General features: G+C 38.6%; 1 protein-coding gene across 3 annotated transcripts in view; it reads left to right on the forward strand.

Moving 5' to 3' along the window:
* LOC143114389 (interleukin-17 receptor E) overlaps window positions 1–14,514 on the forward strand; it is an 81,135-nt gene extending 66,621 nt beyond the window's left edge. For 2 of the 3 annotated variants that reach the window (XM_076275963.1, XM_076275965.1), the window contains 4 exons: window positions 4,281–4,349; window positions 8,172–8,223; window positions 13,115–13,228; window positions 13,412–14,514. In XM_076275963.1, the coding sequence (XP_076132078.1) occupies window positions 4,281–4,349; window positions 8,172–8,223; window positions 13,115–13,228; window positions 13,412–14,217 (1,041 nt within the window). In that variant the 3' untranslated portion in view covers window positions 14,218–14,514. Of the gene's footprint in view, window positions 1–4,280; window positions 4,350–7,792; window positions 7,908–8,171; window positions 8,230–13,114; window positions 13,229–13,411 lie in introns of those variants that run through there. The other variant, XR_012984909.1, reaches the window with a different exon arrangement.
* Window positions 14,515–25,897: the final 11,383 nt, after the last annotated feature.

Raw genomic sequence — 25,897 nt, forward strand, 5'->3', positions numbered from 1 at the left:
ACTAAAGGATTTAGCCTCTGTGTCATTGTATTGTCACCTTAACTCATTGAGTGCCAAAAATGTAATATTACGTTTTTCCTTCCCATGCGTTGAGTGCCAAAAACGTAATATTATGTTTTTAGCTTTTTTTTTTAATTACGAAACTAGACACTCTAGCACACCTTATATGTGATTTTGGGAACTCTGTGATGAATGGAAATGAAATATATGACGATCGTGAAACTCATGAAAACGCACAATCTGGACATTTTCTCTGGACATTTTATCATAACTCGCGTTGCCGCTTTGGGTCGAATCAGTGACGCATGCACGTCAGGTCAAAACCAGGCCATTTTCGTGGGTCTATCACTAGGTGGCAGTCCTGCCAGGTCTCGTTGATCACTTCCCGGGAGGTTTACACAAGTAAGTAACAGGCAACACTTCATATTTCATGAAAGACGTTATATCTCCATTTCTAGAAAAAAACAGCGATTTTGATGAAAACTAGCCACTGTTTAGCTTGGGATTTCTCAGGAACAGAGGCGTGTAGAAATACACGGTTTGCACCCACCAGGAGCTTAAAGTCTCACCTTTTAATCGAGCTATTGTATGTGTTCATAGCTATAACACAGAATATGCTGTGGCTGTACAAAAATCATCAACAATGGTCTAGATTGCTGGCACTCTAGGACAAAGCTCCCGAAAACAGCTTGGCATTCAATGAGTTAAAGGGGCCATATTATCAAAGAGTATAGTTACTTCTATACTCTTTGATATTATGCAAAACTCACTTTTTCTGTGAACCATGTGTGGAGTTTTTGTGGGCTAGTGGAGAGCGGTCAATGTCAGAAACTATGCACTTCTATGAGCTAGTCAGAAGTCTCCCTTATTGAGACATCACCAAAACCAACTGCCAGTCCACACTGTGGTGTCTCCATCCAACAAACGCCAACAAACGCAGACGGTCGGCCCACACTGACCTAACTGTTGTCTGGTGTTTGTTGGCTTTTGTTGGAGCAGTGTGCAAGCTCCTTTAGGGAAATTTGAGTGTTACTTCCCCCAGAGCCATATAGGGCACTGACTACCCACCCCCATCTGAAAATTCCGGTAACACTTCACAGTAAGGGTACATGAATTATCATGAATTCATGCTTGAATTAATTCATGATTTATGTATTACTTCATTCCTTAATATCTCACGAATCATCAGGAATTGACATGAGTTAATGGGTCTGTCATTCGTGACCTCATACAGTACATGAACAGCACCTCACCTAACGCATTAAGTATGGTGGGCACATCATTATGAATTATGATTTATTGCATGATTATTTGTTTTTCTGCCAAAAATGTGGTCACTGCTCAAATTATGATTTGAACACAACACATGTCATTATTCACCACTTTAGTTGAGGGGCCACAGACATGATGAGCCCATGAGCAATCCAACTGTCTGTCACATAACGTTACTTTTAAGAGATGGCAATTTCAAAGAGAGTTGGATTCTGTGCTAGGCTATTTCTTTCCAATCTTGCAATGATCTCAAAGTCTCAGGAGAGTTGTGAAAGACGACAGGTAGGCTATAATTTCTCCTTAATTAACATGGCAGCATGACAACCAGTATTCTAAAACAGGAGTCCCAAATGGGGTGAGTTGTTGAAGAAGTGATCAAAATGTAAGCTTGGTGCATGTAGCCTAGCCAATGGTCGTTTGCAAGATTTGCTAATGCGATAGGTTAACCTATACATAATGTAAGACAGATCCGATTGCATGCTTCATTGCACCTCATTTTTTTTTCTTGTCAACTGACCTGGGAGAATAGGTTCATTGTAGCCCATTATTGTCTTCTTTTATTATTTATTTTTTATTTTCTTTTATTATGTTATTTTCTTCATTATTGTCTTATGTTCTATGTTTCTTTCACATAGCACTCTAGAATCTTTGATACAAATTCGGTCAATAATGATATTTGGGCAATAAAGTGATAATATCATGGTAATATTGTCATAGTGTAGTCCGCCTTGGAAAATAAATAGCCTTCCTGTAGGGACATAAAGTAATTGTTTTGATCAAAACCAATGTTTATATTAAATAATCATTTAGATGACTTTCATTTTCCAAATTCATAGGGTTTTTAAAAAGCTCAAGTCGCGCTGTTCGCCAACAGCAGCATCCATCTTCATCTTCATCATCCATCTTGTTTTCAAGTAGTAGAGAATTCACGCGGAACCGTCGCAACTCTACCGTCGTTATGTTAAGCCGATCCACCAACTCTATACAAGATGTGATTGGTCTGACCGAAGTTTGTTTTTCTAGCTCGCAAGCCAACGGAGAGTTGCTAGACTACCCTGGCTGCAAATTAGATTTGCTGCCACTAGGGTGCATCTAGATCTCTAGGCTAGGTTAATGTATTTAGCAGACTTTCGGCTAAATGACTCCTAAATGACTTTACTATTAGGCTATATTACTATGGATATTAAAACAGAACCATCAATGACGTTTGTCACACATTCTTTATTTATTCCTGCATAACAAATTGCATTTTATCACTGGCAGTCGGAGGCTTTCTGGTGAAGAACCCTCTATCGCCTTGTCACCAACTCGTATTCCCAGTTGACTATGCTGCCTGTTGATGTAAACATGGAATCAGTTCCAGAGTGGGGCGTGGCCAACAGCAGCTCATTTGCATTTAAGGCAACAGGCAATGCATAAATAATAGCAATGCATAAATATAGACATTGTGGTTGATATGTTAATGCATCTAAAATATATTATGTGGAACACCTTTTGTGATTGGCAAACACTCTGTGACTGGACATTCCCTGACTTCACATACTGAAACCTCTGAGACAAATATTCTGAAACCACTCATAAGCCTTATCATCCAAATCAATGGTGGTGGTAATGCAATCCGTTTTCAAACTGCCAAAAAAACTCACTGAAGAAGAAGAACAGGTCAGCGAACCCTTCTTTTTATTCGGTGAGCTTTTTTTTGGCAGTTTGTAAATGGAGTGCATTACCACCATCTAGTGGACTGAGGTGTAGATGCTGGTATTTACCCTGTACCCTGTAGCCTTGTTCTGGCTACCGGGTGAATAAGGCGAATGCTATGTAATCTTTGTAAGAGCAAGGGATGATCAACTCTGTCAAATGATTTTGACAAATCAACAAAAGGGGCAGCACAGTGTTTATTAATGTCTAAAGCAGATATTATATTATTAGTAACTAGCTGAGATAGTGCTGTGGTTCTAAACCTAGATTGTTGTGTACTTAATATTTGATTACTTTAAAGAAATGACTTGAGTTGGTTATTAACCAATGATTCAAATTATTTTGATAAACAGGGTAATTGGGAGATTGGACGGTAATTATTTAAATCATCCTTTGTGTAAAGTTGTCACATGGGCCAGTTTCCATGCACTAGAAAATATGCCCATTAGAATGGAAAGATATAGGCCTATGCTAAGTTATATGGTCTGTGATAGGTGTGATAGGAACAGACAATTGAAGAAAAAATTATCTAATTTATCTTCTCCAGTAGCACTGCTAGGGTCGGTTCGAAATGGAAGGTTGCTGCCTTGGATGGTTGGATGACTTTGAAGTGAAGGCATCTTTTAAGAACGATGGTTTCGAACAGATTCTTAACTCAGAATGTTGACACTACGCTATGATGTTAGCACAAGCAATAACGTTAAATTAGCTTACGGAAGCTAACAGGCTAATGGCAGAAAGTTGTCTGACAGATTGCACGTAAATCAGACCAGACGCTATCAATGGTTACAACAAATATATTATCAGATAGTGCAGTGTTTATTTCTCGCTATATTTTGACCAATCTAAGCAAACAATGTCAAACAAATGACATTTCAACACAATCAGCAAACACACATCAGTTTCCAGTGTCATCCGCCACCTTTTGTTTACTTTTCGCAACTGTTTCAGATGTTGCCGCAGATTTGTGAGTAGTTGGCAGCATCAAGGATACATCGATGCTGCCTTAAAAAACGACCATTATGGGGATATCTTAGAAGACAGGAATAGCACTTGTTGGCTCGCTCTCATGTTAGATATCTTAAATGGCAGCATAGTTTACCATTTCGAACCGAGCCATAGTGTCAAATAGCTTGTAATTCCGCAAACACTTCATTTTGAGAGAAACGGTGTAAAGTAAACTTAGAAACATGGTTTGTGGAATACACACAATCGGATAAAAAGTATTGGTCACTAAACTGTTTTAGATTTCTCTTTGTAACTGTGGGATGTAGTCTTGTTCATCTTTGTGTTTCTTATGCATGCAACAGGTGGGGGGCAACAGTCCAATGGAGCTGGTGTTACCATTTCCCTCTCCCTCTGTTGGGCCCTGTGTACAAGTAAGACTCAAATCTTAAAACCTTAATCACTATTTGTAGTCTACAAAATATTCTCCAGGACTGGCAACTGAATATTTGGAACTCCAATTTAAGAGTGGAAGTGGGAGACTGAGACAATATGCATAAAGATCCATAGATAATGGCCAGAATAAAAATTATCGGTAACACTTTATTTTAATGTGTCGCTGTTACAGTGTACCTACCTAATTAGGTACAGTGGTACAACCTGTGTAACAACATGTACTATCAGGTACTATCATTGTACTTGCATTATGTATTTGTGGGTACCTACATATAGTTGTTACATTGTAATACTGAGTGCTTTTACAAAACTTTGCCAATTTGCCTAAATTTTCATCAGAGGCAAAGAGCTGACCTGAGACCTGCTGGATGGGGTAAATCTGGTCATGATAGATTTGATATACAAACCATTCTTAGCTCCAGTCAAGGCCTCATTGTCTTCAGTGTACATGTAACAGCTGTGCTGTTACAACCTTGTTACTCTTTGATACAGTGGAATAAACCTATTAAGTGTACCAGTTAATTACTTACATGTACATATGACATGTATGTTGTGTCTTCAATGTCTTGGAACAGGTCTACTAATTCACTACATAGTACACATATCAACTGTGTTGGTACACACTTATTGCTCTTTGATACTGTGTGGTGTAACAGCAGACACGTTTCAACACATCATAACATCATTGACAGGATGTATATAATATGTACATGTAAGTACTTAACTGGTACACTTTACTTTAATGGGTTTATTCCACTGTATCAAAGAGTAATAAATGTGTACCAACACAGTTGATACATGTACTACAGTATGTAGGGTAATGGCAGACATGTTCCAAGACACCAATGACACGACACAATATGTACTGTACATGTAAGTACTTAACTGGTACACTTAATTTTAATGGGTTTATGCCACTGTATCAAAAAGCAATAAGTGTGTACCAACACAGTTGATATATGTACTATGTAGTGAATTAGTAGACCTGTTCCAAGACATCGAAGATAGGCCTACATGTCATATGTACATGTAAGTAATTTACTGGTACACTTAATAGGTTTATTCCACTGTATCAAAGAGTAACAAGGTTGTAGCAGCACAACTGTTACATGTACACTGAAGACAATGAGGCCTTGACTGGAGCTAAGAATGGTTTGTATATCAAATCTATCATGACCAGATTTACCCCATCCAGCAGGTCTCAGGTCAGCTCTTTGCCTCTGATTTAGACAAATTGGCAAAGTTTTGTAAAAGCACTCAGTATTACAATGTAACAAATATGTAGGTACCCACAAATACATAATGCAAGTACAATGATAGTACCTAATAGTACATGTTGTTACACAGGTTGTACCACTGTACCTAATTAGGTAGGTACACTGTAACAGTGACACATTAAAATAAAGTGTTACCCAAATAATCTTTGGTTAACTCCCAAGTATCAAAAATGCAATCAGATGCCATTTTGTTTTTTTCTTTTGTTTGCTACTGGGCTCCCCCCACAGTTATGGAGTATTTGTATTTTATACAACTGTCGTAAATACTACTCATGACTTGCACCCTTCCCCCTGGTTCATGTAATGGCACAAACTAATCCATGCTATCACTAGCAAGTTAGACTACTGCAGTGCACTTTTTACTGGTCTCCCAAAAAACATATAAATAAATTGGAACTCATACAGAACTCTGCTGCTAGACTTTTAACTAAGATCAAAAAGAGAGAGCAACTGAACTGCACTGGCTCCCTATTTCCTATAGGCCTATAATTGATTTCAACGTTAATTTTGTACAAAGCTCTGAAGTAATTATATGAAGCACCTTCATATATCTCTGAGCTTATAATATCGTATCAACCACGAAGGAAAATTAGATCTTCCAATGCTAATCTCTTAATTGCACCCCAAGTGCTCCACAATGAAAGTGGAGAAGCTGCTTTTATCCATTATGCCCCAAAGCTATGGAACACCTTGCCTCTGTACATCAAACAGGCGAGTTCAGTGAATATATTTTAAAAAGACCTGAAAACATACCTGTATATGAGAGCCTTTAGTTAAGGGTTAAGGCTACCAGTCTTCCGGTTGTTGTGTTCCTTAAACGTCTGTAAATAAATTCTTATAATCACAATACAACAAATACTAACAACATACTAAGGCTAATTAAGGACCAAGCATAATGCATTAATTTTTTTAATCACATTAATCCCGTGCCACCACAAGATTTTTTTATTTTACACCGTCACTTTGTTATCAACAATCTTCTTTGGCTGTTACCATTTTGACCCTTTGATGCACCGTTCCTTGTCCTCAAACTGCCACAGACACTTCCTATCAAAGATTCTAAGAACTTTGCTTCCTAGTAAGCTTCTGCCATAGACAGTAAAAGATTCTGCCTAGTCCAGAAGGCCAGCAGCAAGCGTAACGCAACGGTCAGACCATAATAAGTTCTATCTCAGTTTGCCATAACTGACAATTGAATGTGCTCGCGTTGCGCTTTGAAAGTTGAACCAAGTTCAACTCAGTTTGTTCAACGCTAGCGTTACACCAGCGTTGCCACCGTTCCGCTGCCGACACTGACAGTGACATGAGTGTGGCACACTGTGGGGCAGCCGTGGCCTACTGGTTAGCGCTTCGGACTTATAACCAGAGGGCTGCCGGTTCGAACCCCGACCAGTAGGCCATGGCTGAAGCTTGAGCAAGGTATCTAACCCCTCACTGCTCCCCGAGTGCCGCTGTTGTTGCAGGCAGCTCACTGCGCCGGGATTAGTGTGTGCTTCACCTCACTGTGTGTTCACTGTGTGCAGTGTGTTTCACTAATTCACGGATTGGGATAAATGCAGAGACCAAATTTCCCTCACGGGATCAAAAGAGTATATACTTATACTTATACTCTGCTTTCGACATTCAATTACATTAGATTCCATTCTTCTCAATACAACTCTGCACACCAGCATCACACTTTGTAGCCGTGTAAATCACGATTCGGTTCTATGTGGTCGGCGCCGCTCCATAAAATCCATTGTTCATCCAGTGTTTGCCAGTTAAAAACTTTGGCACTGATGTGTGTGGCAAGTGACAGTGCACCAGACTGTATACAATAGTAGTGCACCGCAAATAGCGGTGTCGGCTTAATCGACATGGAATTAAAATATCACAGAAGCACTTCAAGTTTAAGCTTTAATCTAGCCTACAAGCTAAACATTGTTTACACTCACACTGTTACATGTGAACTGAACATGGAGATATGGACTAGACTATTTTTGTTTGTTATGCAATTCATTGACATGTGCAGTAGGCCAAGGCATTTTGCACACTTATGCATATTTCTCAATATGAAAACTTCATTAAAATGAATCGTTGGACAGCCCTATTTTTTACTCATATGCGTTACTTGTAATGTGTTACTACCCACCCCTGCTTTACAGGGTATGTGAGCGTACAGCGTACACAGAGAAAAACACATGGATAAACACATTGTTGCATCATGATGGAGGCAATGGAAATTGATTCATTTACATCTCTTTCTTGCTTGTGATCTCAGTAAGCCCCCCTTTCTCTCAGTATCTCTCTCCATTGAACTAGAAATGTTAATGATAGGCACCCTAGCAACCGCTGCAACCACTTTGCATTCACTGGTAGTTCTCCTGTAGTTCTTCTGCAGTTGCATTATTGGATTCATTGTCACATTTTCATGGAGTGAAATGGGGAAATTATTGTTATTGGGAAGTTATTCAATTATATACACTTTGTCTTTCTGAATATGGATGTTTCTGTGATCTATAATCTGAATCCTTATTTTTTTAGGTGTGGAGACATGAACCTCTTCTCCGTGGGAGAAGAATATTTTGCCTGGACTGTTAGTATCTTCATTCTAAGAAAAAACAGCATTAATAGTAACAAAATATAACTACAAGTAATAAAAGAGCAGCCTCATACCACATTTCCCTTAGTGTATATTGTCATGGCAAACTTACAACTGCTCAAGGCAAAATCTATCAAATTCTAGGGATATGCATCTTGCAATTTTATGCTGAAGTTTGGGAATAGCTGAAATATGTATTTTATTGACTTTTGTTGTGAATAGAAATAGCAACATGTAGCCAAAGAACATTCATAAATGACAGTAATTTCAGATGTTACGTTCTATAAATCATAAACTTTAGTTATGACATGCACAAATGTAAGGCACCCTTTCACTTGAAGGGCCCTATTTTAACGGTCTAAGTGCAAAGTCTGAAGCGTGATGTGTATGATCATTTAAGGCCTGTCTGAATCTAATGGCCCTATTTTCGACCTGGCGCATGGTGGAAAATGGGTTATTTTCTTGGTGCAATGTTTAAATTCTTATTTTGCACGTCTCTTTTTGAGCAACGTGCCAAGGGGTGTGGCAACTAACAACCTGAGGAGGAATCTGGCGCGTCTAAAAATTACTATTGTACACTACCTAAAACGCATTAAGCCACTGACCAAAAGAAACCTGGTCAGAAGTCCATCGCAAGTTGTTTATTATGTTATCTTAAGAATGCATTATCAACAGTGATACAGTGGGCATCGCTTTCAAATGGCCACTTCAGTCTAGGGATGGCGAAATTTAAAAAAAATCTTAACCGGCCACTGAGCCTCATTAACCGGTTAAAGTCGGTCACCGAAAATTCTATAACTGCCATTTATGATACCCGTGTCCTGTCGCGCGTCTTTCTCTGCCCGTGAAACAAGTTATCCCCCCATTTTAAAATGGTTAGGCTCCCGTCACACAATGTTAGTTCGTGCCCTTTGTATTACACATTTTACCCAATCATTGTCCACTACTTGTGGAGGAATAAGGGTTTTGTTTTGGGGAGAAAAATAATTGCTTTCCCTGCGCACCCACGCACAGGCACACATTACGCACAACGCCGACCTTCCATGCAACGCGGCACCGAGCTCAGGCTATAAAAAGCTCACGTTACAAAGTCACAAACAGAGAACGCTACATTTGGTGGTGTTACAGGAAAGCATATTAACCAACGTCTTCGTAAAAAAACTTACAAAATCCTTTGCAATAAGTTCCTGTCGTCATGCCATTTAAGTACAGATGAATAATAAAACACAACAAGTAGGCATATGCTAAGTTAGTCTTTCGTGTCTTCGTTTGCCATTACATTGTTACAATTATCATCATGCCATAGTCAACACGCAGCCACTAACAAGCAGTGAAGTTTGTCACAATATTGCAGTCAGGATTACAATAGTTACACTTAACTTCTCACGTCAAAATGATTGTGAGAATGGGTGAGAATGGTGTAATAACGATCAGAACCATTTCTACATTTTTAAATTTATTTGAATTCAGAATTAATCTGTAGCCTTGGGTAGGCTTCTGCGACGTTTTTAACAGGCTACGCTATAGAGGCTTAGACAACTATGACCCACGTTTTGGTTTCGTAAATTAATTTGCCCTACTTCTTGACTGCAATGTAGTCAATTGACTGCTTGACATTTTTATTTTTCTGTACAATAAACAAATACATCTGCTTTATGCCGCAGAATTGCATTCATATTTGGAACTTACATAGGCCTAGTCCAATGCATCGTTACACTACGTTAGTGTTTCCCAAAACCATAGTAGCAACGAACGTTCGCAACCACTATCGTAAAGTTGTGTAGTTACAACTACACCTCTCGACCTGTGGTAGAATGCTAGTAGAAGCATAGTTCCAGGGATCTTCATGTCAAAGACGTCACTGACGCCAGTTATTTGTTTGCAAATTAATAATTATAAATATATTTAGGTTTCTAATTGATATTTACACTTCTAACCACCATACATCCATATTTTAAAATGCCCAAGGCAGAAAATACATAAATTAAAAGTCAATTTGCAGCCATGTGCACGTAAGTAAAAGTCACACACCTGCAGACAATGTGACGAGTCAGCTGAAAATATGTAGCCTTTGATTTTCATGGAGGGGGGGGGGGGGGGGGTCCTTGTTAGTTTGCGCAAACCAAGCCAAGAAGGCGGATTCTGATTTTGATAATATGATCTGCACAAAAGATAAACTTAGGTAAACAACAATGTCAATATTGTTGTCAAAATCTTAACCCAGATTCGAACTCTTAGACAGGGGACTGGTAACTGCTGTGCAACGGCGGCTGTCATCTGCTGGCCTTAGGGACTGTACGATATTTAGCGGGGGTGGGGGAGGGCCGGTCGCCAGATGATCGGGTTAAACATTTTCTGCCTGGCCCTCCCCCCTGGTCAATTTTGTTTTTCCAGGGGCCTCCCCCCGGCTCAAAAAAATTCTCCTAGGCCCTCCCCTCTACGTGAATCAAATAAAACTGGTCGAAAAATGACGTTTACAAGGTTAAAACGGCCAGCAAATGTCATAAGCACACATACATACACACACATGGGTAGGCTACACACCAGTGTTGCGCGGGTTTGGTCACAAACGGCCCGCGGTCGCCCGATATTTTAATCAACCCGACTGCAACTTGGACCGCGAATATTAATTAGAACAAAATTATACCCGACCCGCGATCCGACCCGCTTATTTACAAAATGTGTGCTTTTGGTTATAGCCTGCATGCAGTGTGACAGTAGTCCACTTCTGTAAAACAAACTTTATTTGCGAAACTTTATGCAGTAGAACTACACACAGTAGGCATGCAGGACATAATGTTTGCGCAGGAGAGAGAATGAGAATAAGAGCGCAAGCACGCACGCAACCACCAAGGATTAGAACACTAGGATAAGATTTGAAGGCCATGGACAATACATCTTTCTTTCGAAAACAGAAATGGTGAGGCAAGGTATAGGCAAGAGAGATACATTGCTGGTCAAAACGTTAGCGTAAGAACTGGTTTATAATGCTGAATGAAGCACAAAGCACATTTACTAAAGCACACCCACTGTTTAAAGTCACAAACACAACGAACTAAGGTAACTTTTATGCATGCGCGAACCTATACATACCGGTAGATATGGCTGTGTAGTCTGTGCCATAACATTTATTCCTGCAGGCTGCCCGTTTTGGCTGTCATACTTTTAAATGGCTTCGCAAGAAGTAGGCCTACATAGACCATAACTTGTACTACTGTCATCTTCTTGAAGAACTTTTCCTAATATTTCCCATAGCCTATATCGCTTTTCCTGAAGGGGTGTCTTTATTATTTTAACTCGCGTCTTCAGCTTCTTTACTGTTGACTTTACTGTATTGATGCTTTACTGTATTGATGCTAGCCTTCTCGTGATATTTTAAGTAGGCCTATTTGTAGAAAAATAATAATCAATGGAAGTAGCAACATGTGACAGTGGGGCGTACGTTCGAAAAAAATAGACCATTCATCTAAAATGGATTTAATGTGTCGCGAACGGAATGCTTCAGTTACGCGCCTGGTGTAGCTGAGCCCTTAGTCGCAGTTTAAATTAAATTACCAAAATTAGGAAACTTAATTTTACCCTTAACCTCGTTGACACACAGATAACTCTCAGTCCAAACTGTTTATTGCCGTTTATTGATGTTTGCTAAACAATTGAATCTTTTTAATCTTTTTTTCCCCCATGGGGACGTTTCAGCCATGGTAACCACGATTATGACTAGATGGTATGTAGCAGTAGCACCAGTTTTAAACATTTGGGGCTCTATCTTCCACTCCAGCGCAATTGACTTTGCCAAATCGCTTTGTGGGCAGATCTTGGGCACTGTTGCTATTTTACCGGCCAGTTTTACCGACGCAAATCTAAAACGGGGTGGTCTGTAGTAGCTAGTACATTACTCATGGGTGTGGTTTGGGCGTAACATGCAATAAACCAATCAGAGCGTCATCTCACATTCCCTTTAACAACAGGCACGCTTGTTCCATAGCGGATTGCTATTATGATGGCGGATTTGCCAGGTGCAGCCAGGAACGGTTCACAGCGCTATAGTCAGTTGGGAACAGTTTGCTATTGATTTATCCTCTTGACAAAATGTAATACAGAAATGTCACTTTCCGATGTTTTGGGATCACTCTCACTGAATCACGAGGTTATGAATGCATGGTGATATTTTTGCAATGTAATCTAACATTACCTCACTATAGACAATGCAGATCTTCTGTCAGATAAGCTCTCCTCTCCCGTGCTGCTGCTGGGGCATTTGGGTTAAATGGCATCGGCATGCAGTTCAACAACACGTCTCATTAAGTCCTCTAATATTTCCTAATTTATGTCATCAACACATCCGTGATTCGTGGAAATGTGTACGCTAGATGTATACCTATTTTTTCACATCGGACACCACACTGATTTCCCTCGTGTAGCAATATTTGTCCTTCTAATTATGTATGGTTTGGAGAAATGGGAACTGCGTCGTATAGATGAGAGGAGCAAAGTGCATTGCGCACATTCATCCAAGCAGACCAGTTGTGTTGCCTGGGACTCGTTGCTGTCTCACCAATTGTTATATCCAGGATTTTCTTGGCTCCGAATGATTCAAATGTTTGTTAGCGAACAGGAACGGAACGGGTTCTCTGTCAGCTGAAAAAGGATATGTATGTGTGGTCACCCATTGTGTTCTTAAAGATATATGCAATTATTAATAATAAATACATAAACAACAACAATAATAATAATAATAATAATAATAATAAAGATACATAGTAAAACTATTCATAGTAGTTGAAGTAACTTCTACATAACAAGGTAACATCCTTTGAGATTAAATTATCTTGAACAAAAAGGCTGTTTGTACAACACAAGTATGTATAATTGTTTGATCTCTCAGACCCACAGATACACAGAAGATGGGGACTAATTATTGGGGTAACACTGGCTTTCCTGCTTACTTTAGTTGTCCTGGGAAATTGTGCCTGGTACCAGTTTTTGAAAAGATTCTCAGGTAATGCTTCAGAACTGACTAAAATTTAATCATACATGCGTATAATGTCATTTTTCTAATGTAATTTGATGTTGAAAATGAACTTTTAAAAAAAGTCAGCAGTTTTGAATTTCAGACATTAGAATTTCAGAGTTTAAACGGATCTATGACACTTGTTTCTTTAATATATCTCTCTTTCTCTAGATTTAGTTTCCAGTAGACCTGTTTTGCTAGTAAGTTCCTCAGATGAGGCAAGCCATGTCTCAGCAGTTTTAGCTCTCGCTTCTGGCCTAGAAGCAGAGCTGAACTGCAGCGTGCGACTTGCTCTGTGGGACCACTGTGCCTCACAGGACTCTGTAGCTCATCTGGGGCCTGTCCCCTGGCTTCACACACATTGGCAAGCTGTGTTACAGACTGGAGGCGTGATACTAATTGCTTGGAGTTCCAGTGCTTCTGGTGCCTACAATTTTACAGGAGAACGTGGGGAGACAGAGGATGGAAAGAAAAAAAACAGACACTCATATTTAGACTGTGAACATTTGCAATTTTCGAGTTTAGAGTATGATGAAAACCATGAGACATGTGATTATGAAATGAAAGCGTGGACCTACAGATTAAAAGGAAAGGAAGACACAGAAAGAGAAGAGACGACTTCAGTGACTACTCAAGTGCTTGTTGCTACTCTTTCATGTCTTCAAGCTACACTGCAGTCAGGCCTCCAGAGTAAAAAAATAATCTTACTTCATTTTCAGAGAAAGGGCTATAGTGACAGTGAGACCGATGGGGATCTTCCAACTGTGCTACACACCTTGCCAACTTATTATTTGCCACAGAACCTCCCTAAACTTGTGTTAGAGCTGAGTATGGGCCCCAATAAAAGGAATGATCAAAATCAAGGACAAGAAAGGGTGGGCAAAAAGTTCAGTGGCTGGTTGTGGTTGGCTGGAACTTGTTGGGCCCATCATGTGTCATGGCGGCTTGCACAAAAATTGACAAATTGTCTCCAGTAAGGCTGAGTTCCAGAATGGAGATTATACAGGCGATGCTTTGTACAGAAAAAGAACATCTCTCTCATTACTTTTGCTAACTAATAAATGGAAAAAATCCATGGTTCTGTGTCACTGTTGGCAAAATGATCATGATGACCTATATATTTCAGCCATATTTGGTTTAGTCTTGTGTAGGCCTAGGCGACTTTGCTCTATTATATTAGTTTTCTTTAGGCCTTATAGGCTGTATTGTAATATGCTATAATGTTTGAAATATATGTATCTCAGTATCTCAATATATCAATACTTCCCATAAAAGTCATCAGATGTTATCATTTAAGGGGTTATTTTTCAAAATGTTCTTGGGTCTAGGGGGGGGGGGGGGGGGGTGTCACTCCGTGCTACGTATATTTTCCTTTTTTTTACCTTTGCCAATCACACCCCTGCACCTAATTAGAGAAGATCAAGAATTAAAAGAGAATGTGAAACTAATTTAGAGACAGCGCAAATATTTAGTTCCACAATTGTTGATGACTGGCTTATCAAACAATTCTGATTTTGTAGAGCTTTCCACAAAAACCTGTGATGAATGGGGTCGGCTTTACACATTTGCCCAAACATTTGCCGGACGTTTTTCGCTTCATATCTCTGATAGTTTTCATTAAAAAATACATAAGGGACAGATATCCTTCACATGATAAATTTATCACTGCTGTCTGGCATTTTTCCTAAGTCACTGAAAACAGCTGTTGTAAAGCCACTTCTCAAGAAGAATAACCTGGACGTTTCCATGCTAAACAATTACAGGCCCATATCCAATCTACCTTTTATTGGCAAAATTATTGAAAAAGTAGTCTTTAATCAACTAACCATATCTACAAGAAAGGAGTTTATTTGTTGCCATTGGAAAATGTACCTCAACACCAACAAAATTTTCTTCAGCTGAACAAAGAAAAAACTGAAGCAATTATATTTGGTAAAAAGGAGGAAAGACTGTCCTTGACACAAAAGGGTTGAAAGCAAAGGATACTGTTAAAAAGCTTGGTGTATTAATTGACAGTGATCTAAATTTCAACAGCCACATGAAAGCGAAAACTAAACAGCTTTTTACCACCTCAAAAATATTGCCAAACTTAGAGGGCTGATGTCAAAAGATGATTTAGAAAAAGCTCATTCATGCATTTATCTCCAGCAGGGTTGATTACTGCAATGGACTGTTCACAGGCCTTCCTAAAAAGACTATCAAACAGCTTGAGGTGATACAAAATGCAGCAGCTAGGGTTCTCACAAAAACTAAAAGAACTGACCACATTACTCCAATTCTTAAGTTCCTGCTCTGGCTTCCAGTAAGTCACAGAATTGACTTTAAAGCACTACTGCTTGTTTATAAATCACTAAATGGAGCAGGACCTAAATACCTTTCAGACATGCTTTAGCAGTACACATCCTCCAGACCTCTCAGGTCTCAGGAGAAAAACTTGTTATTAAAACCTGCTGTTAGAACTAAACATGGTGAAGCAGCTTTTAGCTCCTATGTAGCTCAGCTGTGGAACCAACTTTCGGATGACATTAAAAGGGCCCCAACTGTAGCCAGCTTTAAATCTAGACTTAAGACCAAACTGTTCTCAGATGCTTTCTGCTAACTGCACTGAGTTACAAATTCTGAAAATTATTCTACTTTGTGTCTTTTTTGTCTTTTTAATTATTCTTTATTTTAAAATGATTTTACCTTGTGTGTTTTATGTTTTTTTATTCATTTTCTATTTTTTTATTATTATAATCTAACTATTCTTTCACTATTGCCCTTTTATGCTTTTATTTGTTATTACTGTTTGCTTTTGTTTATGTAAACAGGGGCGGACCTGCCATTAGGCATGGTCAGGCAATTGCCTGGGGCCTCGGCCACCAGGGGGCCTCGTCATCCCCATATCGTTTTTTTTTTTTTAAATAAATGATCACCGCATCCAAACAATATATTCTAATCCATAATAAGGATTGAAAAAAATATTTTGCCTCATGATTGCTCATAAACTCATCATAAAACCAAATGACTGCAGTGCAGGTCCGCTTCCTGTCACCATAGCAGCAACTAGCTAGTCTGAACGAGGTCTTGGTGAGGTGTGGAGTTGAACGATTGAGAGCAGCCATGAAACGTTTCCAGAGTGGAAGTGATAAACTAAAAAGAAAAAGGGAGGAGGAAGAATTTAGAAAGAAATTGCTAAAATTAACCAACTTCTTCCAGTCGAAGAATTCTTCCACGGAAGAAAGTAATTTGGACAGTGATGCAACAACATCTGCAACATCTGCTGAGCTAGGTGGTGTAGCTAATGCTAGCTGCAGCAGCTGTGGCACCAATGCACCACCTTGCACTACATATTCTTCTACTGATGATTATGATGTTGATCTAAGTAAAACAGTCGTGAGGGACAAGATCACTGTCAAGTCCGCACTGGTGCTGTTGGTGCTGCTACGGACACCATTTCAGTAGCAGAAGCTTTGGGTGCAACGAAACCAGTAAAGTGAGTAGCCCTAACACAATACCTAGCACTACAGTTATCAGTGACGACCCTGCGTTATGGCAAGACACCGTAAGAGATGGAGAGCAAGTTGAAATCGTTAAAAAAGGCCCCGTGCAAATTAATAACTTTGATTTCCCCAAAAATGCAGATAAACCACCCAGAATATTCACGGTTGAACATTATTACATAACCATGAAAAATGGAGAAAAAATAAACAGAAAATGGCTAGTTTATTCGGTCAGTGCATACGCTGTTTATTGTTTTGGATGTCTTTTATAAGATCGAACACCTCATTTAGTTCGCACGCTCACTCTCACTCTCTCTCTCTCCCTCTCTTCTACACATAGCCTACACGGACAGACTCTCATACAGACAGTACATAGCTACATAGAGTATATTCACACACAGAGACCCCAAACCCCTAGCCTACACACTCTCTCTCTCTCACACACACACACTCACACACACACACACAGACAGACACACACACCATTCATAATTGTAATACTTTCAAAGGTTTTTACTACTGTTTCTTGATTTCCATCTATGGCAAAAAATATTTGTTGTATTTGAGTATGCCTCAGCGTCCCATTATTACAGAATAAAGTGTGTTTTTGTTTTAGGGTTGTGGTGTGTGTGTGTGTGTGTGGGGGGGGGGGGGCGGGGGGCTCGGAGGGGCCTCGGAATCCTTTGCCTTGGGCCTCAAAGTGTCCAGGTCCGCCCCTGTATGTAAAGCACATTGAATGACCTCTGTGTATGAAATGCGCTATATAAATAAACTTGACTTGACATCTATTGATAGTTTCCTGACTATACACAAATCCGGCGAAACACGGAAGTAAAGCAGCGCCGCCATTACTGCGTTGCCTTGCTGCTAAGGAAGTAGCAAAATAATGTGTTGGTCCCGTAGGCGGCTGTAGCAGACGTTAGCTGTAGATGCGAAATCTTTTTCTTTTTCTTAATTTTTATTTAGTACGTATGCTGTTCAGTGATGCCGGGAAAAGCGTGTTGTGTGGTCGGCTGTTTTAACAACAGTAGGAATATACAGACCTAGAATTAAACCGTTTGTGAAATTCACAAACCTTTGTTGCACATTGAGTGCCCATGTTTACAGGCTTACGGATTACACAGAGTTCCTTGTCGAGTGGAGGACCAAGATGTGCATTAAAAGTGGATGAAATACATACGATTAATAAAATAATCCTGAATACCTGTAAGAACATGTATTTTACTGCTACAAGTGGTCGTGGCTAATAGTTATTTGCAACTTCAGAAGCTTGTGAACATATTAGCAACACAGCTACTAATGATAGCATTCGGTTTATTGTTGTCATTAATGAATACACGTCTTAATACATTATGTTGTCAATAAATTACCCTAATCGGTAAGTTTTGGCCACTGCCTGACATCATCTACCCAATGTTCCCTTTCACCTGACATTTTTTCATGAGCAGGATCTCCTATTTGATATTCTCTGACAGGATGCTTTCATTGAAAAGCCATTAGCAAGTGTCACACCGTCACACTCCGCAGGCAGGCAGTAATGGCGGAAGGCAAGATGGCAGCGCCCATAAAGTTCGCGGCGGATTGGTGTATAAACAAGACAGATAATACATCTTGCTCTTTATTATGGGAGTCCCTCAAGGCTTATCTTAGAGGTCAGATAATCTCCTATGCTTACAATTGAAAAATAAAAAGATACCCGCACACTGTTCTATAAGCTCCCTAAGGATACCTGATGAAGACCTCTGGTCGAAACGTTAATAAACCACTCTGGGATCTCATAGAACAGTGTGCGGGTATCTTTATTTTTCAATTGTCGGCTAAGCCTTATACCCAGCACCTGTTTAAATTTTGTAGATGTGCGTGCACTCCACTCATAATCTCCTATGCTTCACACCAAAATAAAATTAAGAGCATAATTTTCTAATTGGCACGCAAACAGCATTTATCTCATAAAACTCACACAGCTTAACATGCATTGGCAACACAGAAAAAGGATTTTGATGTTCAAATCCGACCGCAAAGTCTCTCTGAACCCGATGTCTCTTTGACCGCGTTGTCTGGATGTTCTCATCTTTCTTCTCCTCCTGGGTTCGGGTCATGGAAACCACATGTTGGATTCTCTGGTTTCTCCAGGAAAATGTTGTGTTGTGTTTTAGTTCTAATGTCTGTATTGAAGATGGTTAATACAGCTCGACGGTTGGATCAGAATCAGTGATTAAATGATGATTTATTGTAGATGGTAACACAATGAATAACAGAACACAGGCTAAGTCTTGAACAGTAAAACTGCACAGAGTCTAATAGTCGTGGGCTGCTGAGCGTCCTGACAGAAGATGCTCCCCGAGTCGCTTCCTCGATCAGTCTCAAAACCTAAGACAAAGCCTGTTATATTAAAACATACAAACGTAAATCATGCCAACGTAGGTGCCAACCATTGCACAAAACCGGCTCTGACCAGATGAAAAAAATACTAGCCCTGCTCAAGGGCACAATATTTCCTTCGGCCCATGTTATCACTGAAGCCTCGGATGTCCCTGAGCAGAGCAATATGACCCTCTTGATAGTAAATAGACACAGGCCTAAGCCTCCCTTAGTGTCCACATCTGGTCAGGCTTTTGCTACTAAACAAGATTATATACAATGGTATGGACCTCTCCCCATTGTATACTATTCACAGGAGTAACATAGGGAGGGAAAGTAATCTCATCGCCATCTAGTGGTTGCGTTCCTAGAGTTTAGCGGAGTGGATGGGATTTTTTTTTTAGAAAAACTATATCTCGGTGCACGAACTACAGTTGCATGTGACATCACAGGTTTGGGCGCTTAATCTCTAACTGATCAATACGGCAATTTGCTTAACTGGCTTAACATATTTTTGTAATAACGGAACATGATATAAACCGCGTGGTAATAACCTTTATTTCTGGATAACTAGTGCTGTGCTTCTACTCACATAAAGAGCTGGCAGTAAGTGTTAAGAGTCAATGCTAACCAGGCTAATAAACAAACCATGCTACCATGAGTAACGTCGAAGGGTAGAGTCACGTGACTTCTTTTGTAGTTCGTTTATGAAACAAAAGGAGCAATTTTGATTTTTTTAAATAAGGCAAAATAGGGTCTGACATTTTCACAGTTAGAAGATTATTACTGTATAGACACTGAAAAATATTTTTGGTGGATAACATCACTGATTTGGCTTCACAATATTTTTTTTAAAATAGGTCTATGGGACTTAACATTGGAGCTGCTCTTCGATAGGAACGCAACCACTTGGGGCGCTGGTTTTCACTTTCCCTCCCAAAAACTGCTAAAAAGCATTAGCTAAGTTAGCTAAGTAACATGGTTAGCATTGCTAACATAGTTAGCATGTTTAACAAAACTGCTAGAAAACGTTAGCTAAGTAACATGGTTAGCATGTCAGCATTGCTAGCATATTTAGCATTTTTAACAAAACTGCTAGAAAACGTTAGCTAAGTTAGCTAGAAAACGTTAGCTAAGTTAGCTAAGTAACATGGTTAGCATGTTAGCATAGCTAACATAGTTAGCATGTTTAGCAAAACTGCTAGAAAACGTTAGCTAAGTTAGCTAAGTAACATGGTTAGCTTATTAACATTGCTAGCATAGTTAACATTTTTTACAAAACTACTAGAAAACATTGCTAACATAGTTAACATTTTTATCAAAACTGCTAGAAAACATTAGCTAAGTTAGCTAAGTCACATGGTTAACATAGTTAGCATGTTAACATTGCTAACATAGTTAGCATGTTTAGCAAACCTGCTAAAAAACATTAGCTAAGTTGACTAAGTAGCATGGTTAACATTGCTAACAAAGTTAGCATTTTTAACAAAACTGCTAGAAAACATTAGCTAAGTACCATGGTTAGCATAGTTAAAATGTTAGCATAACTGCTAGCAAACATTAGAGCCATTCCAACTTTCAGTTATCGTCAAATATCTACCTATACACAGCCATTAAACTATTTGAATATCAACATTAATTAAACTTCCAGTCTGTCAACAAATTTTAAAGCAACACCAAAGAGTTTTTTGTACCTTAAAATAATGTTTCCAAAATCGTTTCAGTGGTTCATCAACTCGTAACAGGGTGAACGGCACTTTCTGCATTCGCTTCGCGGCCCTCTATCGGCTATTACCGCACTATGTAAGTTTGCTGCATCGGGTAGCGGATCTGTAGTTCGATGGAATGAGACATGAGAAACTACAAATTTAACTTGCATCTGATGTCGCAATACATCGTACTTTCATAAAATCATGCAACTTATTCTACCTTGTCTGTGGACATTGTTATTTGCAAAGCCGGTGCTGGATAAACAAATAGTGCATGCGACAGATGAAAAGTTCTTTGGTGTTGCTTTAAACTATCATTAAACTATCTATCTGTTAAACTAGCTGTCTATCAACAACTTTTAAACTATCTACATTCAACTTTTAAACTTTAAAGCTATCTACAATCAACTTTTAAACGGTCTACTTTTAAACTATCAACTTTTATTAAGCTATGCAACTACCATGTCTGTCCTAACATCACCGCAGTAACCAGCTCTGTATTATCTATTTTAACTATACATGATATTTTCACAACTTTTGCATTTTCATGCACTGGTAATTCCTTGGGAATTGCGTTTCTAGTTTTTCTTATTATTATTATTCCGCTTACCACTTTTTCCGTACGCAATTTCTCTTGAACAGTTTAACTTTGTAACGTAGGTCCTCAAACGGACCAGGTTGCTATGTCTTTTCAACTTTGAAACTTTTATACTTTTTAAACTATTAAAGAAAAAAGTTTTAAAAATCCCCATAGACTTAACATTACCGATTGTGACATCATAATACGGCTATTAAAGTTCGTATGTCAGGTTAAATAACATTTTTGACAAATGAAGGGACATGAAGCAAGATAGTAGTGAGTAGTGATTTTTCTTAAAAAATAAACTTTAAATACAAAAGAACAATATGTAAGGGATAATGGACGACGCGGTGGTCTGTTCACAGAAGTTAATGCACGGTCGATGTTGTAAAACGGCCCCAACGTGAAGCGGAGGGCCGTTTAAACCTCGTAGTACATTAACTTCTGTGAACAGACCACTGTGAAGTCCATTATCCCGCTTATTCCACTGTTGCCACTTGCGTTGTGTTCATTTCCTGTTACAATTTAAACGTTTTAATCGCTAAAACTGTCTTGTTTGTAGAACTAATTTCTTCCGACACATATCAACTAATTTCTCAACTCACAGGACAAACTGCCGTTACTAGTTCTAAATGGATGGTTGCTACGGCCAAAGGCCAGTCGTTAGTTCTATCTCTCCCGTTGTCAAGTGGGCGTATCCCAAGATTCTGATGAACTTTAGCTTTGAAACATCGCTATTTTACTTAGCCTGCTGTCATCCATCTAGCTAAAAGCCACCTCCGTCATATGCTACAATGTTGCAATGTTCTGAACGTATGCATTTTACAGCTCGGATGCAACGTGACAGTTCATTTAAACTTCACAACGAGTTCGGCGAATTAATATACAAGTGTGATACGGCCAAAAAAATGGATCTACTTCATAGGTGTGCAGATAACATACGGTTAATGGTCGTTCTAAATTACGTAGGACAATGGGAAATTCAACCAAGCAGTGGAATAATTACAGTTATTTTTATAACTGAATTTATGAACATTCCAGGAAACATTCCAGACACAATGATGACCTCATAAGAGGGAGTCCAGCAAAGTTGGTCAATTAAAACACATGGGATAAGGGATCATAAAGTAGGTTTTTTTACACTGATGAGGCCAAAAACATGACTTCATTCCAGTATGTCATGCTAGAGTCTACTACCTGCCTGACATAAAAATATCCTGATACCTTTTTTCTTTACTGGCAACCATTATTGATCTTAAAATGTGATGAAGAGGATATGGGTAAGTAGCAATGCTTGAAAATGCAAGTTGTGTCACTTGCCATCACATATAGGCCATTATATAGCCTAAACTAAGTAGAATCAGTAAGCAACTCATTAGTCTGTGTTCAGCCAACAATGGGCATATATGCTTTTCTTTAGAGACCTGACTATAAAACCATCAGTGTATATGTGCTACCACACATTTGCTCTTTATATATATGCATCTGCTTATCAACTAATGTTAGCTATAGACAGACTAATAATTTGCTTACTGATTCTACTTAACTTGTTGTATATGAAAGCCTATGTTATGGCAAATGACACAACTGCCATTTTGAAGCCATGATACATACTAATAGTGATCCGATCCTACTCACACCCCTAATCAGTTTCTCACTGATGATTTGATGGCCATGATTTACCTAAATTTTGTAGCCTATTCGTCTTTACTTTGTCCCTGCCAATCAGGCTCTATGGAATGTTTTTTGTGCCAAAATTAAATAAATAAATTAAGTTGAAATCAATAAATGAAATATGAAATAAATAATTAAAAGTTGAAATAAATAAAAGAAATATGAAATAAATAAATAAAAGATTAAATAAATAGTTAAATAAATAAAAAAATGTTAAATGCATAAATAAATAAAAGATTAAATGTAAAAACCATATATACATTGACATTTACATTCCATATGCACGGTCTTGCAATGTGCCATGAAATAAATAAATACGTCAGTCACCCATCAAGGCGGGACATAGCCGCTGATTGGTTGCTGCCTGAAAAAAAAATCAAACTTTGTGAGCATGACTGGCTGATCAGAATAAAGTCATTGATAGAAGCTAAAAGCTAGTGCTACTGCTAACAGCCATAAGCTAGGCATTTCCATTCAGAAAGATTGTGTGTTCTATGTTGCTAACTCTTGGCTGTGAGTTATCAGGACGTAAAAGCATAGCATCTAGTGCTGTCAAAAATCCTTGATGGCTGCTGAGTTACAGTATACCCTCATATTGAGAACTAAAAAGTCTCTGGAAAGTTGTGGACACTGCTTGGGCAATGTAGCAAGCTGGCACTGACACTCACATAATAAGAGTTCACGGCATGGGCATCTCAAGCTGTATTGTTTATGTATCATATAACAAATGAGGTGAATTCAGCTCAAGTGAAGTTAACTGGGACGTCTGGGCACCCTATTATAAATAGAAGCAATAGCAAAGTCGTTTGCCATAGATAGAAGTTCGCTTTCTGTAGATGTCGATAACTAGCTAACGCTTGTGCTAACTGTTAGCGCTAGCTCAGATGTGCACATAGCATGTCTATATCAACCCTCAGACACAGCAAACAGACCCATCAAATGACAGAACGCTTTCACGCCTGATATCTTCCCAAAAGTATGAATTTAGAATGAAATCCTTGTTGTTGTATGTTTCGTGAGTTATGATACAAGTCTGAGCTATGTCCTTAGTCCAGTGTGGTTCACAGGTAGCAAGCCAGTACAGTCTGACTCAGAGCTGGATCACTTTGTGTTATTTCAGGCAGCAATCAGTGGTTAGGTCCCGCCTTGATGGGTGACTTGACGTATTTATTTATTTCATGGCACGTTGCATGACCGTGCATATGGAATGTAAATATCAATGTCAATGTATATATGTTTTTTACATTTAATCTTTTATTTATTTATTTCACATTTTATTTATTTATTTAACTTTTTATTTATGTATTTAATCTTTTATTTATTTATTTCAACTTTTAATTATTTATTTCATATTTCATTTATTGATTTCATATTTCATTTATTTATTTAATTTTGTCACAAAAAACATTCCATAAGGCTCATGCTTATGAACCACTGGTATGTCATAGAGAACATTTTTGGCCTTATCAGTGTAAAAGAAAATGTAGTTAAAACCCATTCTCTCCTATGCTCAACTTTGCTGGACTCCCTCTTATGAGGTCATCACTGTGTCTGGAATGTTCATAAATTCAGTTATAAAAATAACTGTAAATATTGTTCTATTGCATTTAAAGTTGTTTTTTCAAGAAAAATCACTACTCACTACTATCTTGCTTCATGTCCCTTCATTTGTCAAATTTTTTTTTTAACCTGACATACGCACTTTAAGCAATTATAATCCTATGCCAGGTGTTCAGGCCACCTGCAGCCTCAGGCTTTAAGCATACAATCTGGGTCAATTAAGACTACACATCCTATTCAACTGTTTCCTCTGCCCAAAACTGTTTCAAAATAAAAGTCCCCACTACAATAATTCATTGTTAAACAATTTAACCCTTTAAACTACTGAACTTTTTAACTGTTCAGCCATTGTAACTGTCACTTGTCATCAACTATGACTCCTACCCACTGTAGCTAGTTAGCATTGTTAGCATAGTTAACATAGTTATTATACAGTATATATACTATATAGCAGATTGTGCGTTTTCATGAGTTTCACAATCGTCATACATTTCATTTCCATTCATCACAGAGTTCCCAAAATCACATATAAGGTGTGTTAGAGTGTCTAGTTTCGTAATTTAAAAAAAATATTACGTTTTTGGCACTGGCACTCAATGAGTTAATGAGTGTCTGTTTCCTGATGTTTGGAAAACAGCTGTGATAACACCTATATTCAAGGCTAGGGACCCTACTGATGTGGCAAATTACAGGCCCATAAGTATACTCCCAATTAAATCTAAGGTAGTTGAGAGGGTTGTAGCAAACCAACTTACTGCCCATCTCAATTCATGTCATATTCCATTGCAAGGTCAAATCACTCCACGGATACCGCTTTATGCTACTTCGTGGAAGAACTGAAATCCAATTTAGACAATGGGGGAGTGGTTGGAGCAATATTTCTGGATCTGAAGAAAGCCTTTGACACCGTAAAACACAATGTTTTAGTTTCTAAACTGTCCACTCATAACATCTCAGCTGACACAATCAAGTGTTTTACATCATACTTGATGAGAAGGAAGAATTGCACTAAAATTAATGACACATTTTCCAAAGAAAATCTATGTTCAGTAGGGGTGCCTCAAGGTTAAATCCTAGGTCCACTATTGTTCAGTATATATATTAATGATCTTCCTTCAGTATGCCCTGGCATTAACATCCAAATGTATGCTGATGACACAGTTATCTATGTTCATGCAAAGACAAAAACAACAAGCGGCATACAAACTCACAGAAAAAATGAACAAAATAGTCAACTGGCTGGATTACTCTTGTTTAACATTAAACAATCTTACAGTTACCATAACTGTAC

This window comes from Alosa pseudoharengus, unplaced genomic scaffold (genome assembly GCF_046254945.1).
Source record: "Alosa pseudoharengus isolate Yale_2024_CS ecotype anadromous, Long Island Sound unplaced genomic scaffold, YU_APseudo_1.1 YU_APseudo_1.1_scf_9, whole genome shotgun sequence".
NCBI lineage: Eukaryota > Metazoa > Chordata > Actinopteri > Clupeiformes > Clupeidae > Alosa > Alosa pseudoharengus.